Source organism: Salvelinus sp. IW2-2015, linkage group LG4q.1:29 (genome assembly GCF_002910315.2).
Source record: "Salvelinus sp. IW2-2015 linkage group LG4q.1:29, ASM291031v2, whole genome shotgun sequence".
In the NCBI taxonomy this organism is placed as follows: Eukaryota; Metazoa; Chordata; class Actinopteri; order Salmoniformes; family Salmonidae; genus Salvelinus; species Salvelinus sp. IW2-2015.
In genome coordinates, this window is record NC_036842.1 from 57,400,866 (window position 1) to 57,420,855 (window position 19,990).

At 40.6% G+C, this 19,990-nt stretch overlaps 2 protein-coding genes across 2 annotated transcripts; both read left to right on the forward strand.

The window, feature by feature from the left end:
• The first annotated feature begins 3,305 nt into the window (after positions 1–3,305).
• LOC111962223 (tyrosine--tRNA ligase, mitochondrial) lies at positions 3,306–9,247 on the forward strand. Its single transcript, XM_023985141.2, has 5 exons — positions 3,306–4,124; positions 4,365–4,532; positions 4,871–5,026; positions 5,193–5,360; positions 9,127–9,247. Exons 1-4 carry the CDS (start codon positions 3,337–3,339, stop codon positions 5,239–5,241), a joined length of 1,161 nt encoding a protein of 386 aa, XP_023840909.1. The 5' UTR covers positions 3,306–3,336; the 3' UTR covers positions 5,242–5,360; positions 9,127–9,247.
• A 4,205-nt stretch (positions 9,248–13,452) lies between these two features.
• On the forward strand, positions 13,453–15,867 carry cdkn1bb (cyclin dependent kinase inhibitor 1Bb). The gene is made up of 3 exons (XM_023985143.2): positions 13,453–14,168; positions 14,574–14,703; positions 15,601–15,867. Exons 1-2 carry the CDS (start codon positions 13,739–13,741, stop codon positions 14,690–14,692), a joined length of 549 nt encoding a protein of 182 aa, XP_023840911.1. The 5' UTR covers positions 13,453–13,738; the 3' UTR covers positions 14,693–14,703; positions 15,601–15,867.
• The last annotated feature ends 4,123 nt before the right edge of the window (positions 15,868–19,990 follow it).

Here is a 19,990-nt window from a genome sequence, read left to right on the forward strand (position 1 = left end):
TGCAGACGACACCATTCTGTATACATCTGGCACTTCTTTGGACACTGTGTTAGCTAACCTCCAAATGAGCTTCAATGCCATACAACACTCCTTCCGTGGCCTCCAACTGCTCTTAAACGCTAGTAAAACCAAATGCATGCTTTTCAACCATTCGCTGCCCGCACCCGCCCGCCCGACTAGCATCACTACTCTGGATGGTTCTGACCTAGAATACGTGGACAACTACAAATACCTAGGTGTCTGGCTAGACTGTAATCTCTCCTTCCAGACTCATATCAAACATCTCCAATCCAAACTCAAATCTAGAATCGGCTTTCTATTTCGCAACAAAGCCTCCTTCACTCACGCCGCCAAACTTACTCTAGTAAAACTGACTATCCTACCGATCCTCGACTTCGGCGATGTCATCTACAAAATAGCTTCCAATACTCTACTCAGCAAATTGGATGTAGTCCATCACAGTGCCATCCGTTTTGTTACCAAAGCGCCATATACCACCCACCACTGCGACCTGTATGCTGTAGTCGGCTGGCCTTCGCTACATATACGTCGTCGTCTATAAGTCTATGCTAGGTAAATCTCCGCCTTATCTCAGCTCACTGGTCACGATAACAACACCCACCAGTAGCACGCACTCCAGCAGGTATATCTCACTGGTCATCCCCAAAGCCAACACCCCTTTAGCCGCCTTTCCTTCCAGTTCTCTGCTGCCAGTGACTGGAACGAATTGCAAAAATCGCTGAAGCTGGAGACTTACATTTCCCTCACTAACTTTAAACATCAGCTATCTGAGCAGCTAACCGATCGCTGCAGCTGTACATAGTCCATCTGTAAATAGACCACCCAATCTACCTACCTCATCCCCATATTGTTTTATTTACTTTGTTGCTCTTTTTCACACAGTATCACTACTTACACACCATCATCTGCTCATCATCATCTGCTCATCTATCACTCCAGTGTTAATCTGCMAAATTGTAATTACTTTGCTACTATGGCCTATTTATTGCCTTACCTCGTCATGCCATTTGCACACACTGTATATAGACTTTCTTTTTTTTCTATTGTGTTATTGACTGTACGCTTGTTTATTCCATGTGTAACTGTGTTGTTGTTTCTGTCGCACTGCTTTGCTTTATCTTGGCCAGGTCGCAGTTGTTAATGAGAACTTGTTCTCAACTAGCCTATCTGGTTAAATAAACGTGAAATAAAATAAATTAAACTAGACTACCTGTATTTGACATTGTGTTGTTATTTCGCTGAACACTAGATGGTTTCATTTTATTTTTGGCAGTGAAACGATGCTACTCAGGTGAGAAAAAAAKCTCACCCAAATGTACGTACAGCCCCGTTGGAAAATAGAAATGGTGTCACGCCCTGACCTTAGAGAGCCGTTTTATTTCTCTATTTGGTTAGGTCAGGGTGTGATGTGGGGTGGGCATTCTATGTTTTGTTTTCTAGGTTTCTGTATTTCTATGTTTTGGCCAGGTATGGTTCTCAATCAGGGACAGCTGTCTATCGTTGTCTCTGATTGAGAATCATACTTAGGCAGCCTTTTTTCCCACCTAATGTGTGGGTAATTATTATTTTCCGTGTGTGTTTGTTTGTGTGCACCTCGGTTGCGTCACGTTCATTGGTTTACCTGTTTGTTTAGGTTTCACTCCAATTAAAAGATGTGGAACTATATGCACGCTGCGCCTTTGTTGATTTATGACAGGGAGTTTGAGGATAGCGAGCGTGACAAATGGACTGTTTGAAAATGTGAAGACATTTTTATTTTTTATAACAATAAATTATTATATATTTTTAAAATGTGAATCACATTTTTTMGGGGGGGGGAAACCCTGACGGCATTGCCCAGGGGTACACGTACCTCAGTTTGGGAATACCTGTAACTACATGATGAGATTATTATGGACAAAAGTGTGAGATTATTTTAATTTGTCTAATGGCAGCCAAAAACCAATCATCATGTCACCAGAATAAGAACCTCAATATTTATATATATTTGATTTTTAATGTTACATAATGTGTCTTATTATCCTCTCAGATTGATAATGAAAAAAAGTATTTGTTTGGGTTGTGTGTTTGCCTGTTGTGTGGATATCCCATTCAAATCTCACGAATTTAAATCTGGATCATTTGGAAAATGGGAATAATGTGCAATTGACCATGTTTTCTTACCCCTCTATGTCAATGACAAAAGCCAAGTAGAGTAAAACCAAAGCAAACCCCCCACCTGCTTAGTAGTGCATTTATTTTGGGGTGAATAACAGCAAAGTTTGACCTGTTTTTGATATGTCTTTGTATATTTCCATACAATGTATGTAGATTCATGATTTCGACTGGCTGATATAAAATGTCAGTGTCCTCCTGACACGTTCATTCTATTAGAGATCGAATTTCAATATTGAAACTATGTACGAACAATGTCACACAATGTATAATCTCGGAAACCCAGAACTAAAATCTTGCGCAGTTGCATCAGATGCTCGAGTTTCTGGGGGCAGATGTGTTAGAAAAGGTACTAGAACAAGTGGAAGCTTACCCCCCCCATGCAATTTAATGCAAGTCTATGGGCCAGGTGTCCCCTCCACTCCCCTTGCAAAATCGCTGAATAAAGAGAACACAATTAAAAATACATACATTTATAATTCTTGTGCAATTTATATCCATAGGGTACATTGAGATTTTTCTTTCAGAATTTTTGGGATATCTGGCATTAGTGTGTAAGTCTACACTTTAGGGTCTAACTGTACACACGCCAAATAGCCTACACGTCAATCGCCAAATGCTTTTGGGAACGGGCAGAAAAGAATCTGGGAAAAAAWCAGATTTCCATCCAATTTCTTTATGCTACTACAGTAGCCTACATGTCGGATAAAACATGTCATGACAGGCCTGATGGAAACAGGTAGGCTAAACTTTCCAAATGTTGACAAAACAAAATATGCTAGACAAGGTGGAATCTTGTTGTGTTGGTAAAATGAATTATGTGAGAAATGTTGGTGGAATCGCTTGGAATGATATAGTACTGTAATAACCATCATGCCGAAGTAAACTTGAAGTCACGTGATGACATGTTGTGTGGTCCTCCCACTACCACTCGTCGGGAAAGCATGCAGTTTACTACAGATGAAATAAATTATGAGGAACTTCACAGGGTGGTGAAAGTGCACAGTGATGTGGGTGATGCTCCTTTCAATAAAAAGGCCACAGGTCAGGAGTAACAGGCAGGATGTGGTATAGTTACACAATACACCAGATGGCGCTATATTTRTTCTGTCATACTTTAGTCCCTTTCATCTTCCTGTCCYGTGTGTCACAGTTTCCAATATGGCGGCATCCATAGCCAGGTTTTTTTCACGTGTATCGTGGCATGGTTCTTGTATTATTTTTAAAAACACACTCCCATGTATAACGTTAAGGTACATGTTTCATCGCTCTGCAACAACCCAAAGTGGAATTCTTTTTTCGCTAAATAAACGGGGCATTTTGAAGGATGCTTTCCCCGAAAACGCAGCCCAAGATCAACTTCCTCAACTGCTGCAGTCTGGGTGCCAGACCGTGTACTGCGGATTCGACCCCACGGCGGACAGCCTTCACGTGGGTAATTTACTCGCTATCGTCGGGCTATTGCATTTTCGAAGCGCAGGACACAATGTCATCGCTCTAATCGGTGGTGCAACAGCACAGATAGGGGACCCAAGCGGGAAAACGAACGAGAGAGAGCAGCTACCGTCTGGTGTAGTGGAGGACAATACGAGGGCTATCAGGGAGAGCTTGCAGCGAATCTTCACCAACCATGAACTGAATTTCCACAACGACTCTAAAAAGCTTGGCACTGTAACCCTATTGAACAATTTYGCTTGGTACAAAGACTGGAATGTGGTTGCTTTTCTGTCAGAAGTTGGCAGACGTTTCCGAATGGGGACCCTGCTCAGTAGGCACAGTGTCCAGTCCAGGCTGAAGAGTGCAGAGGGCATGAGCCTAACTGAGTTCTCTTACCAGCTGTTTCAAGCTTATGACTTCTACCACCTGAACCAGAATCATAACTGTAAGATCCAGCTGGGAGGGACAGACCAGCTGGGCAACCTGATGTCTGGGCACGAGTTCATACACAAGTAATGTTACATCAGATTCATTGGACACACACAGAGACATTTGCAAATGTACTGACCAATTATCACATCGATTCCAGATATTGTAGCCTAACATCTGCATGGTGCATCAGACACCAGAGCGATGCTTCAAGGCCATAAATAGCCCACAGTAGTAAACATGCAATAACACACACTTGCCTCAACATTAACTGACCAGTGATGGCCTCTTTAATAACCATTGTATCAATTTCTCTGTAACAGGGTGACTGGACAGGACGTGTATGGGCTGACCATCCCACTGGTGACCAGCTCTGCGGGGGACAAGCTGGGGAAGACAGCAGGCAATGCAGTGTGGCTGAACAGGGACAAGACATCTCCGTTTGACCTCTATCAGTTCTTCCTCAGGCAGCCTGACAACAGTGTGGAATGGTAGGTGGCTGGAGACTGAGACCGCAATAGAACTGGCCCACTTATCAGAGCCTTCTATTTAGGCTTATATTGATTCTGGTATAATTTGATGGTTTGTTTGTATAGACTAGGACCACTCGGCTTAACCCGAGTCTGTGAAACCGGCCTTGGGCCCGTATTGAAGCGTCTCAGATGATGAGTGACAAGGTCCCCCCTCTATGYTTTAAAAGGCGCAACTAGGTCAGCACCCCTACTCCGAGACGCTTTGTGAACATGGGACCTGGTGGTATTAGCATCTGAGTGCAGCCTATGTATGATGATGTTGGAGACTGGMTCGGGGTTGGTTGTGCTACCTGCAGGTATCTGAAGCTGTTCACCTTCCTACCCCTGGCCGAGGTGGAGAGGGTGATGGAGCAGCAGAGACAGGAGCCAGGCAAACGGCCTGCACACAAACGCCTCGCCGCCGAAATCACCAAACTGGTCCACGGCAAGGAGGGTCTGGAGAGTGCCAAAAGGTGAGGCGTGTGTCCGTGTGTGTTGTGTGAGCGCATAGGTAATTTGTGTGTCATTCATGAGGTCTCGCTTGGCACTATTAGTAATGCTGTGTGTGTGTGTGTGTGTGTGTGTGTGTGTTGTGTGTGTGTGTGTGTGTGTGTGTGTGTGTGTTTCTCTCCCTCACAGGTGCACCAATGCCCTGTACCACAGTAACCTACAGGCCCTGGAGAGATGAGCGATGCTGAGCTGCAGGGCTCTTCAGAGAGGCCCTTCCCATGAGCTGCTGCTGGAGCCAGGGACCACAGTACTGGATGCCTGCCGCAGGGCAGAGGCCATCCCCCAGGGGGCCAAAGGGTAGGGCTCCACCTTTACGTTCTCTGTTCCTTATACCTGACCCGACTACCTCACACGGAGGGTCGCTCACTCTCTATTTCACTACTCGCACCTTTAGCATACGCTCATATGCATATCAACCCTCAAGGTGCGCAAACATAAGCACCATAAATATGGCAATACTATTGTAAATTATGAATTGTATAAAGACATATTTGTGGAATTATATCCATGTAAAAATGTAAGAATAGATTATTGTTTAGATAGAGTCAAGGATATGTTTTGTATAGTTCTACAAATCTGAGTGAAGAACGTACGCCTAAAGCCATATTTCGACACTTCAGCCAATGACGCATCAACATTCTAACAGTCAATATAAATACAATCATATATGCTGTCAGAAGAATAATCATTTGGTTGTATTTATGAAGGTAACATTGAGATACTAAAAAAACTATTATTTCAAAGAAAATAAACTAATAAAAATGATACTATGTTACTCTGGGCTATAAGTTAAAACAAAAAACAACTAGTTCAAGTCCATCACAAAGAATTTCAGTATAATTTCGTTTTGGCAGGTCTAAGAAACATTGTGGAAATAAGAAAATGTATTTTAACAAATACAGAATAGCATATTTTAAGTAGATTGTGTTACTAGTTTCGCTTAGTAGCCAGAGCAGTTCTGCCGTGGGAGTGGTCATGTGCTGAAGGCATGGACAGCGGAGTGGTCATGTGCTGAAGCATGGACAGGGAGTGGTCATGTGCTGAAGGCATGGACCGGAGTGGTCATGTGCTGAAGGCATGGACACGAGGTGGTCATGGCTGAAGGCATGGACAGCGGAGTGGTCATGTGCTGAAGGCATGGACACCGGAGTGGTCATGTGCTGAAGGCATGGACACCGGAGTGGTCATGTGCTGAAGGCATGGACACCGGAGTGGTCATGTGCTGAAGGCATGGACACCGGAGTGGTCATGTGCTGAAGGCATGGACACCGGAGTGGTCATGGTCATGGTGCTGAAGGCATGGACACCGGAGTGGTCATGTGCTGAAGGCATGGACAGCGGAGTGGTCATGTGCTGAAGGCATGGACAGCGGAGCTATTCTTGGAAATAGAGTTGCCTTTCTTGAATTTTAAGTTATTTTACCAAGGTAAGTGTCATAGAAACTGTAGAATATGCTCTTTCTGATACTATATATACTGAACAAAAATATAAATGCAACATTCAACGATTTCACTGAGTTACAGTTCATATTTGGATTTCACATGACTGGACAGGGGAGCAGCCAAAGGTGGGCGTGGGAGGGCCAGCTAATCAGAAAGAGTATTTCCCCACAAAAGGGCTTTATTACAGACAGAAATACTTCTCAGTTTCATCAGCTGTCCGGGTGGCTGGTCTCAGACGATCCCGCAGGTGAAGAAGCCGGATGTGGAGGTCCTAGGCTGGCGTGGTTACACTTGGTCTGCGGTTGAGGCCGATTGGACGTACTGCCAAATTCTCTAAAACAATGTTGGAGGTGGCTTATGGTAAAGAAATGAACATTCAATTATCTGGTAACAGCTCTGGTTGACATTCCTGCAGTCAGCATGCTAATTGCACGCTCCCTCAAAACTTGAGACATCTGTGGCATTGTGTTGTGTGACAAAACTGCTAATTTTAGTGGCCTTTTATTGTCCCCAGCACAAGGTGCACCTGTGTAATGATCATAATGATTAATCAGTTTCTTGATATGCCACACCTGTCAGGTGGATGGATTATCTTGGCAAAGGAGAAATGCTCACTAACAGGGATGTAAACAAAATTGGAGAGAAGTACGCTTTTTGTGCGTATGAAAAATTTCTGGGATCTTTTGTTTCAGCTCATGAAACATGGGAACAACACTTTACATGTTGCGTTTGTATTTTTGTTCAGTATTGAAATCAAAACATTTAACCTGCATGTGACTCTGAAGTAAAACTGTCCTGTAATAGCTTCTTTTTAAAAAGTTAAATGTAAAAGAGAATGATATCAACTCGCAAGGCCTGCGGTCAAATGATTAAAATGAGCCCCAACCCTGATAAATAGGCATAACACAAGCTCATTATACTATTGTTGTTCTAAATGAAATCAACCTCTTCACCCTCCTTATCATTCAGTTAGGCCTCATTGAAATTCGATTGTGAGGTAACGTGCATAGGGCTGTGGCAGTCTCAAGATTCTGTCATTGACCATCAATGAACGCAAACATGTTTAGCATCTCCAGGCCTCTGCATACAAGATGCTGATGCGTGCCTTTGGAACATCTGCATTTAAAAAGTCAAATAAATCCATTTGATATACACCATCAAAATAAATATATTATTTATTTTATGCAGGTCTAAAGAAACTACATGACCAAAAGTATATGGACACCTGCTCGTCAAACATCTCATTCCAAAATCATGGGCATTAATATGGAGTTGGTCCCCCCTTTGCTGCTACATAAGCCTCCACTCTTCTGGGAAGGCTTTCCACTAGATGTTGGAACATTGCTGTGGGGACTTGCTTCCATTCAGCCACGAGCATTAGTGAGATCGGGCATTGATGTTGGGTGATTAGGCCTGGCTCGCAGTCTGCGTTCCAATTCATCTCAAAGGTGTTCGATGGGGTTGAAGTCTGGGCTCTGTGCAGGCCAGTCAAGTTCTTCCACACTGATCTCGACAAACCATTTGTGTATGGACCTCGCTTTGTGCATGCTGAAACAGGAAAGGGCCTTCCCCAAACTGTTGCCACAAAGTTGGAAGCCCAGAATTGTCTAGGATGTCATTGTATGCTGTAGCGTTAAGATCTCCCTTCACTGGAACTAAGAGGCCTACGTGCCGCAGCGGTCTGCGGTCCCGTTCAGTGAGCTTGTGTGGCCTACCACTTCACGGCTGAGCCGTTGTTGCTCCTAGACATTTCCACTTCATAATAACAGAGCTTACAGTTGACCGGGGCAGCTCTAGCAGGGTAGAAATTTGACTTATTGAAGGACGGTGCCACATTGAAAGTTACTGAGCTCTTCAGTAAGGCCATTCTACTAACAATGTTTGTCTATGGAGATTGCATGGCTATAGACCTGTCAGCAATGGGTGTGGCTGAAATAGCTGAATCCACTCATTTGAAGGGGTGTCCACATACTTTTCTATATATAGTGTATGTTTTGTATTATTCTAAAGGTCTACTGCAACACATAGCATGTTTTCGTTTCCCTTACAATAAATGTGATAAGTTTACAAAGTAAAACGTAAAAGAGAATATTAGCCCACGAGTCTCGCGGTCAAATTATTTGCTATAAACATGAGCGCCAACGCTGATAAATAGGCATAATACAAACTCATCATTACACTATTGTTTTAAATGAAATCAACCTCTTCAACCTCCTTACCATTCAGTTAGTCCTAATTAAAATGTTAAAGTAACGCGTGCAATTATTGCCCATTTGTCATTCGTTCAGGAAGGAGAGCAAAGACACATTAGCGCCTGGCTGGGTACCAATGTCTCACAATGCATTGTCTTGGTGGGTTAAGTTGGGAATAGGTGTGGGGGGATTTTTTATTTTTTAAGCTCTAAATAATTTTCTGTTTGTGATTTAAAAATTCAGACAAATGAGCAGAAAAGTCAGGGAAAGAGCAGGACATTGCTATTTTTTGGTCCGGTTTTAATTTCTTTGCTTGTTCCTCTCACTCCCTCTATTTCTCTCTCAAAATCTTCCTTTTTTTGTCTGTCTGACTTTCAAACAGTGTTAACTGACTATTTCTGTGCTGTAATGTGTTGTGATGTGCTGCAGGTATCGCATGGTATCAGAAGGAGCCGTATGGATCAACCACAGTAAGACAGACAGCCCAGAGCAGGTACTGATCCCTGGACAGCACCTCTTGGCCAACGGACTTTCTCTCCTCAGAGTGGGCAAGAAGAACTTCCACATCATCAAGTGGCTCAATCTGTGAGTGGCACTGGGACCTTAAAACTCCTATGGACTGTTTGTGGACTGGAGGTAGGACCGCAAGCTGGGAGGCTTAGGTGAAGGGAGATGGATATTGGAAATGGACCTGTATTGTTTCAATACATCCCTGTTGGTGTCTGAGAGGATGTAGTGCACTCTATATGTGTGGCTTGAATGATGCTGTAAGATGTGGTATTAAATACATTTGTTAGAAGGCTTTTGTCTTGTTAGTTGTATGTTACATACTGTGTCCGTAAACTGTTTTATTTTTGTGATCATTAGATATTAGATAGCAGATTTGCCTACTATTGAATTTCACCACTAGGTGTCAGTATCGTCTTCTCTTTCAATGAGGACCGGGAAAAGCCTCCTTTAGCAAGCCTGAAGCAAAGCTCGGTTGTAAGACCCTAGTTACATCCAGGAATTAAAATTCAATGGGAGAAATATCTTACAGCTAAAATAAATGATAATTCTAAATAAAAAAAATGACAATAGGAATATGAAACATGGGAAGTATATTTCCTGAAGAAAATGTGTGCTTGCTAGCTTGTTCTGAAGTATTTATGGTTTTGAAATAAGTTATAGCTGCGTGGGTCAGCTGTTTGTTCACCTGCCCCCGCCCGCAATTGCTAATAACCCATCTGCAACCGCCCGACTATATGTGATGAAATAAGATGTAGAAAATGCGCTAAAGGCAGCAGAACGATTTTTGACAATGGGTGCAGAATTTTGGGGGGGCTGATTTTGATATGTTTCTGCTTATAATTTCCGACATATTGGTAGGTTATTTGTTAGTCATGATTCTGCTTATAATTTCCAACATATTTGTAGGCTGTTTGTTGTCAACTTGCCAATAATTAGATGCATGTAGCTTCGCTTCTGTCATTATATGTTTCCCTAAAAGACTACATAAAGCCTTGCTCACCAGAATAATGTCATAGATCCCTAGAGTGAATGCTTCAATCTAGTTGACATCAGTAATATTTTCTCTGTCTTCTTTCTCAGAGCAAATACGTTTAGGGACTGGGGAGAAAATACAATAACGCAAAAAAAWATATATAATCTGTGCAAAATGTCCAAATGACATCAGTTTGACCGGTTGAAAGGAAAAAGAAAGCTGTGAAAATGACCCAAAGTGTTTCTGATAATATTTCAGTTTGGCTTCGATGCATATTTTATGTGTTTGAAATACTATCAGCTTTTATGTTGCTCTTATGATGAAGACAGCACCTCTACAGATCTATCTAACTGAGCAATGCATTCTATCAAAATGCAGAAAGAAAGAAATCATATTTCTCCACTCCTGTTCCTAAGTCCAAATTTTGCCTACATTTGGTGTATAATTTTACTGCAAGAAATGCTTCATTCTGCCGGCATTATTATTAAGGATATGTGAGAGGTTAAAGACTTAGAGTTAGTGTCCAGATTTCAGTTTCCATTTAACCCATCTGAACAGGAGACTACAGTTCCCTTGACCTGCCATAGGCCTATTTGAAGTCCCGTCTTGTGACTGTCGGATTTGTACAGCGCCTCACAATCATCACACACATCATCCTCTTTTACCACTWCACTAGATCTTTTCCAAACATGACTTTTCTGGCCCTCCCTTCTCTTTATTTTCAACTCTCCTTTCACAGCTTTGGTCTTATTGAATTAAACTTCAACAATGTCATTTCTGCCTCCGTGGATTGACATGAACTTTTTCCGCCCGTTCCCAAAAGCATTATTTGGCGATTGGCTGTGTAGGCTATTTGGCGCATACAGTTAAGTCCTAAAGCTTAGATTTATGCACTAATACCAGATAGCCTAAAATAATGACAGAAAAACCTCAATGTAGCCTATATAAATTGCACAAGAATTATACATTTTATGGATTTTTTAAGGTATTGTTTCTCTTTGTTCAACCCGCCCGCCACGCACCTACCCTTCAGCCACACAATATTTAGTGACCCAAACCCGTCCGCCATGCGGATTATGAGTCAACCCGCCCATCACTAGTTGTGACTCCAGTAGTAATGGTGGTGACTGGTTATAGTTGGAAAAGTATGTATATGGAAAGATTGATTGAATGGATAGCCTGAACATGGTGTCTAGCTTGAACGGTTCAATATTTACTCAGCGTTTCACCTAGGATGCCTTACAGTGGCAAGGGGGGGGGGGGCGCCGCTGCTAGATGCATATAGGTGGAACACAGTCTTGGTGGTTGGGGTATTTTTATTTGGTTGTTATTAAAATAAGCTGTTAATGTGTTTCAACACATGCTTTCTGTTTATATAGTTGTAACAAAGGCACTCCACAAATAAAATTGATTGAACACTTGAATTTTGGTGTTTTTAGTTTTACAGTAACATAAACTAATGAAAATGCTATTGTTATACATTAAAAAAAAATCTTATTCTAATGTTACCTAAGCTCTTATAAACACAACCAAATTATTATTTTTGCAATAGCATATATGACATGTATTAATTACACTGTTAGAATGTTGCAGTCAGAATGACTGCTTATTAGCTTGAAGGGGGGGTCCCTCGAGACCCAGCAGTTCTAGTGTTAAATGGTTCAAGAGGAGTTGCGTTGCCAAATTTTCCCCATGTAAGTCTATAGCCCTTTTATTGCCATTGAAYTGCATTGGGAGCTCATTTAAATATTGTTGTAGTACAAAAAAGTATAGATGCTGTAAAAAATATTTTTGAATTTTCTCAAGGAAAGTTGGGGCGGTCTGCACGTTTGAAAGTTGGTTTGTGTTTATAGCTTATACGGTTACAGAATTTACACACATCTAAGCTGATTAAAGGATAGAGGAATTAAATAATGAATGTATGAAGTGTTTCCATCATCCTGAAGTTGGTTTGGAGTTTCTAGCTTGAGTGGTTAGAAAGCAGTGGCACTGTGAATACTGTCTACCTCTTATGGTCACCGTTTATATACCTCACTACGTATAATGTACCTCACTACGTATTGAGTGGTTAGAAAGCAGTGGCACTGTGAATACTGTCTACCTCTTATGGTCACCGTTGACTCTCATGTTAATATTGCACATTTTAAATCAGAATAGTTCAAAAGGTGTAAATGGTATCAAAAAGCCTTTGACAACCAATCTAAGTAAGGTCAGTCTGAATGTTGTTTTTGGTGTTAATAGATTAAACGGTTCAAGAAGAGATGCGCAGCCAAATTGTATCATTTTTAACATTTTGCTTGAAAAAAATCTTTCATGGAAATCAATGTAAGTTGAGGCTGTCTGCACATTTGAAAGTTGGTTTCTTGTTAATATCTTAAATTGTTTCAGCTCTAAAGAGGGCGGAATACATGTAATGAGTAGAAGTATGTAAGAAATCCAGTGTCCTGCCTTCAGCATGCACACTAATTAAAAACAAGTGTACGTTTGTCACATTGTACTGCCAAGTCTGTCTCTATTGCAGATGGCAAAGAAGTTATTGATGGTTTGATTATTTTTTCAAAATTGTCTGGTTTCGATATATTGCAGATAAGATTGTTTTCCCAATGAGAGATGCTTGCCACTACTGTGATACCCATCCCTTTTGCTGAGGTGACCACTGGTGACTTTGACTTAGCCCAGATGAGAATATTTACTTATCTAAATCGTGGAGAGAAATAAGTCATCTCCGTGTAAAATAATTAAAATGTTCAGATTTGTAGAATGCTTGACATATGACAATGGAAGTGTACCTACCTCATGCAACAAGTTGCTTCACACTGACTTGTGTATTTTCAAACGTTTCAAATCATTAAGGTTGTATTACAATCTCCACATGTATTGAAAAACAATTAGAATTCTATAATTCACAAATAAAATTAGATTTCCCCTGTATATTTATTGTTACATTTTGGTGCTGAAAAACTCTGACAGAGATAGACCACATTGCCATTCAAATATTCTCTCAACACGACGGTTTGTTCACTATACTGTTTACTGTATACTGTTTACGTTTCATTATTATGCCCTTTATTTCGTTACATCCACTGCTACAATGTTACAGATGCCTATTGTGATTACAGTAGGTTTCATGAAGTTTAAGTAACGTATTGAAGAAAGCCTTTGTAGCGTGTAGATAACCTTAAGGGAAATGGGCGGGTCTATACTCTTTAACCAATGAATGCCCTTCTTCGTTTTAAATTGCTCTCTGTGTCAATCATTTCTAGCCCAGTCAGCCTCCCTCAATCGCCATATTGGGTGCTGAAAAGGTTTGTCTGTTGTTTCTTCTCTCTTACTACGAGACGAAATTGACAGGAGTGGCTTCAGTTACGGCACTTTGTTTTGATGGTCTGTCGAGACTACTTTAGCTCACATTGCCATATTGGAAGTTAGCGTTTCTTTACAGACCTATGCATGCGTTTGTGTTGATCAGCCGATTTACTCTTGTTTTGGATCGCGGTGAGCAAGGAGGAAATACGCATTTTTAAGTGTTCTATTTGGACGTTCTTTGATTCTCGGAAAATGTCAAATGTTCGTGTTTCAAATGGGAGCCCTACATTTGAAAGGACCGATGCTCGGTTTTCGGATCACCCCAAACCGTCAGCCTGCAGAAACCTTTTCGGCCCGGTGGATCACGAAGAGTTAAGGAGGGATTTAAAGGGACATTTGCAAGAGATTGAAGAGACGTCCTCAGCGAAATGGAACTTCGATTTTTCAAGTCAAACACCCCTATTAAACGGGAGATTCGAATGGGAATTAGTGGATAGTAAAGACATTCCACGTTTCTACAGCAGAACTCAACGATCGGCAAAGGGCCTTTGCCCCTCTGGGAATAATAATGTGGATCTTAATGGGAATAGTTGTGTGACTCCACCGCAGCCCTCTGAAAACACAGAAAGGTCGGAGAGCAAAGAGCAGTGCACCGGGCAGAGAAAAAGACCAGCCTGCCATGGTACGCGTTTATGAATAATGATGATAAATTCTAATCGTGATGTCAGTCTGGCTGCTTTGTCTTTCTGCCTTCTGGCTACTTTTCCGGTGCTGGCTCATTCGCTGATGTAGTTTTGTATCAGCCAGGCTCGACGTTTTAACCTTGTAGCAGACTGTTTGTTTGCAACATGGTCGAAAGTTACCAGTTAGATGGCCCACTGTTAGTTATTCTAAATAAAAGCGTTACTGCAATTTATTAGCATCGTTTTCACTAGGCTTTACCGGTAGCACACGACTGTCAAATTGTGAAGACATAGAATATGATAAGCAAATCACTAAAGATAATAAAAAAGTAACGCCCTATGCTATTCGCAATACTTCATTTTCGAGAATATCATTTTGACCTAACTTTTTATTTCTCTTCCAGACCCCTCGTCCCAAAATAAAAGGTCACACAACAGTTCGGATGAAGTTCCTCGTTGCCCAGCCTTGGCGCATTCTGTAGAAAATACACCCAGGAAAACCAGTCCCAGGACTCAAACGTGAAGATGACAAAGGTGAGTAACTTATCTGATACAGAAGGACTATGGTCTCTTGGAGCTTGCAATATGCTGGAGTTTCTTTTATGTCTAGCTCAGGCGACTAGTTTCATAGCTCGTTAGATATTGTCTGGCTTTAGTGAGATGGACTATACTGTTCTGGAACTCACCCAATATATTGGCAATTTTTTTGCAGGGTGTGTAAAGCTTTTCAAGTTGGGTTTTGTGAAGAGAGACATCACTTGACGTGTATTCCTGTAAGCTTTTAAGACCTGCTGTCTAAATAATATGTTAAGCAGTTGGGAATTTCCCACGTTATGCGCAATTGCCAAGTGACTATACGCTTTAATGAAGCTCGAAATGCATAATGAACTATATCGTGACGTTCAATGCGGTCTAGTAAAGGGTTAAAGCCCAAGAGGCTACACATAGGCAACGTTTACTACAACCATTGCCACGGTGAGGTTGAGCTTCCGACGAAACTGTAAACAAGTCTCAGAACAACACTATAGTAAAACGTCAGCAACCACTGCCCTCACGAGAGGGAGAAGAGGCTGGTCTCCTCATAGTGCCTTATGCACGCTAGGCCCCTCTCAAAACATCTGTCCATTCTAGTGAATGAAAGCACAGTAGCCTATCAACGTTTTTTAATAGGCCTAAAGTTTTAATGAAACTTTAAATAAAGTGTGTGTTGGAGAGAACAAATTATAATTTGGAAAGTGAAAGTATTCTGGTGAGTCTTGGMGCTTTGAATGAGTCTGTAGGGTGTCTTTGACTTCAATATTTCTCTTTAGGTTTCTTAGAAATGTATTGTCATGTCAAAACTACACATTTTTTATGCATTTGTATGTAATCATGTTCACGGTTGTACATTAGAGCTGATCTCACAACTTTTTTTTTTTAATTTCTCTGCAGAGCTGAAGCCGTATTTCCCCTTTTGTCATCAAAAGCCTCAGTGTTGGTTGATTTTTGAAGAGGAACTACAAAGAAAACGAAACATATCAATTCTCCTGAAGGATGGGGACGCTGTGCAAGCACTGAATATAAACACTAAAGTTCTGGCACTCATAAAGTTACTGCCTCTAAAAGCAGTCAATGTAGCAGTGTGCAATTAGGTTTTACTTTTTTGCTCATTTTTTTTTTTACTACCTGTGTATATATTTCTCTTCATATGTAGCACATAAAACGTATTGTTTTAAAAAAAATCCTTTATGTAAAAGGCGTGAATTTGATTTGACTTGAAGAATTGCAGTGTAGTTTTGTTTTCAAAATGCTGTGTATCTTAAGGCAGTGAGTGTAACCTGTTGAAGTATAATAAATCTGCTCCATTGAGAAAATTATTATGGTTTAAATAATTGTTCCTCATCAATATAGATCTTCATAGGTCATCCCTGTATGTAAGGAGAGAAGGACGGTACTTAATGTGTGGCCTTGTTGTTTTTTTAAGGTCATTTAAGTGTCACTCAACCTGGGTTCTCATCCACCCCACAAACTATTTCTGTTATGACAAAAAAAGAGATCTGAAGTCAGCCAATATTTTTTGTATTTTGAGAGATTCCGGAATATCACATTTTRCCTACTCACCGTTTTTGAAAGTGTAGCCAATTGTATTTGAAGTTGTGGGAGGTTATCATTTGCTGAAGGATAGTCTATGTTAACTGTACTGGTTGTATGAATCGACTGTATCCTCTCCCTGACATGCTCAAATATGTCTTCGTTAGTTTAARGGTTATGTTACTTTTAATGAGGCGTTTCCATATGGGTGGAATAATGCCCTACAATACCAAATACCTGGTTGCTTCAATATGGCTGTCGACGCTTTCACCTACCACCAGGTTGCCTTGACATTGTACTCCTGCGTGATTAAGAAAGGTAATAGAATTTGTTCACCCCCCCTCTTCTCCGTGACATTGTTAGACTGCTGACCATGCAAATGTAGCTTCGAAAATAACTTATTTCACCCAGTTACAATCAGCCTTTGTTCAGAGGCTAAGAATTGTCACACAAAAAAGCAGTCACTCTGCCTGTTTATTTCGTGTAAATCTTTGAAGTGTACATAACTGTGTAAAAACACTGAGAAATTATACTAACTTATTTATGTCAGGCTTTTTTAAATGTAGAATAAAATGGGGTTTTGATTACGGTTATCCAAAGTGGCATTTACATTATACTTTTTTTTTTGTAAAAGCGTATTTTTGCTAGTTTTTATTTTATCAAATAAGGTTGCAACCTGAGCCTGATAAAAAAAAATATATATTTGATGTGCATTTTGTATTGTGTGGTTATAAGATATGTTGCAATCAATTAAAACTGAGAAATTACATCTATCTGATTTGTTGGTCATGTTTGCACTGTTGATAAGAATGCTCTCCAGCCTACTCACACGGTCTCTCAGCCAGTAGTATACAAATGTTATTCTATTTAGATTACACTCATATCTATATTCCTTTGCTTCATAACTTGTTTCATATAGCCTATTTGTGAATCACAAGTAAAAATGCCTCAGGGCCCTGCTTTTAGGCATAAGAAAAMAACAGATTGCTGTGATTGTGTTATACCTCAGTTCTCTCCATATTCACTGCTTTTAGTAGGATTTTAGACCATTTACAATTTTGGAATGAAGTCAAAGGCATACAAAGATTTAACTCGATAAAAACGTATTTTTGTGGTTGTAGTGATTTTCATAGGATTTATGATTAGATACAGTATTTCAGTAAATMAAATTAGCGTTTTTATCAATTGGTMTATTCTCTTCGGCTCGAGGACKAACTGGAACCAAACTGTGCGTATWGAGTACCATTTGGCACATTACGTTTGCATGTTTGAAGCTTGAAGTAGCACGTAATAGGATCCGGTAAATACAAACGATGTTCTTGCTACTACTACCGTTACAAAATCAGGCTATTTCAATATATTTTAGCTTGTGTTCAAAATCAACTGTGCCACGGCTGCCACCGTCTGCGCAGTGACACTCCCAATATGATGAAATCGTAGAGTATTAAAAAAAAAAATGCCTGGTGATTGACGTTTGGGTCCTCCAATCCGGTTATGTCTAAGGAAAGCACACCGCTGTTGCATCCAGTTACATTTGTCTAATGGCATGTTTGAAACGATTCAATTTTATGCTGTCTACACGGGTCGACATTTGAAATACGCAAGTTAGTCTTAGTGCACGCGTTTTTTGTTATATTTCATCTCAGAGTGCATAAGTATAGCCGATAACCAATTAGTACTTTAAATGTATTCATACAGATGTTTTAACTGTAGTTTGACTTTGAATGAATTATAGAAAAATGCATGTAGAAATATCCGTTGAATAAAATGTTGAATAAAGCAACAACCCRATATGATGTCTATATATATATCATGTTACTGATGTCTTTATATATTAAAGCTATACAAACAATATTTTGATGTAGATTGTTCATTTGCCTTATTTTGTAGCCTATTAGGTAATTAGTTTAAATGAAAAATATGAGTTTCCTCTGTTTTGTCATGAAGGGACAATGGCATATATTTATTTTCACTTTTTACACCAGAATTATGTTTTGTCCTAGATGTTTTACTGGGCTACTTGAAATACAATTTCAGCCCTATTTGGAGAGTTGTTTGCAACAATTTATAGGCCTACTATATTTTACAACTATAAAATGTAGCCTACATTTTCAAACAATATATTCGCCTACACAAATAGCATAGAAACATTTTATAGAATCAATTTTGAAAATATATCTGGTTCCCAAATCCTTTTAATATTTTCAATTTTTTAAAGAATCTATTTTGGAAATCATCAATGACATTGTAAAGATTAGCAGCAAAGCAATAAAAACATGTTCACAGTGATATTTGAAAATCTATTGCATAATTTGTCATGCATTTGTCAAGATGCACACCTGTGCCATTTCTCACCAAATTCCATCTGATCAGTTCCATGGCAATTTAAGACCTTGACCTTGTGGAGTGGTCAATTCAATCCATTAGTCTGATTCACGCACGCGCATGTACCAACCATCCACTACAATTCTAAAAAGGTTTATTTTTAAAGAGGATATTGAGTGTTGAGTTGGTAAAGGGCTCCTTCCTCTCCTTACCCTACTATAGCCCGAGAGCACCAGAAAGCAGGATGCATCAGGAAGACACCTGCGGCAGCAGCAGCTCTTAGTGGGTTCCTGATTCATTCTGAAGTGTGCAGGTGGGTAACCTTAGCTCTGCTGTTCACCCCCACTCAGAGCTGGGTCCATTGTCCATGTGTGTGTGGCTTTGTGCGGAAGGCCCATTGTGAGGGGTGGGCGCTTGGCACTGTTGTGTCTGGGGCTCCCAGTCAGACAAAAGGGCCCGTCTAGGAGCCTCCGCAGTGCTCCGCCCTGCCGGCCCGAAATACTGGAGAGGAGGAGGAGGAGGAAGTGCTATCTGCAGTCTGAGAATACCACACTAAGAGTATCACTGGGGGACGGAGGGATGATTTGTGTCATTAAGTCATATTGGCATGGACAGAGGTCAATGTTAGGTTATTCGTGCCAAACATTGAGTACACTCATTTGTTGGTTCATTCAAAACAGGAGCCCCTCTGTTTTTATAATGCTCACCAGGAATTCTGTCAGGCAATGCTGTTTTTTTCCCTGTATAATTAATTTCTCTATAACTAAATGGTAAGTTTGACCACACAGGCAATCCTGGTTATTCTCCAGAGGCCCAACCAACAGTTGGACTGGAAATGTTCAACGTGAAAGTAGCCTACACTGTTATTACATTGTTATTATCCATGGGCGCAACTTTCGATGGGGATGGGACATTGTTGCCCCCCCCCAGTTTTATCATTGGAATATGATACAAAACAGGCAACTGTGTGCTTTAGGACCATGCGGATGCCTCCGAGCGGTCGGGTAGGCTGTTGGGAGTGTTTATCCGACCGGATAAAAAAAATGTTTATGTCCCCCCCACTTCTCAAACCAAAGCTGCTCCCCTGTTGTTTGTGCTTTTACCAGCAACATCTCAGTTTTGACAAAGACAGTCATCCAATGAGCCATAGACAAGACTATGGAGGCCAAAGAATTTAGTCCATCATTTTTAAGTCCCAACTTTCAGCAAAGGCCCTTTGCTATCTCCTTGAAGTGTTTCAAATGCAAACATAAAACAACGCATGTTTCTCTACTTTATTCTTATTCACTCTGACCACCATAAAGAAAACCGCTATGAAGTTGAGAATATTCCAGAACATTTCTTTGTCTCAGTTTTATATGTGCCAAGCCAGACAGAGACTGAATTCACACTTCCTAGTTATATCAACAGCAACAGGTTATCTTTT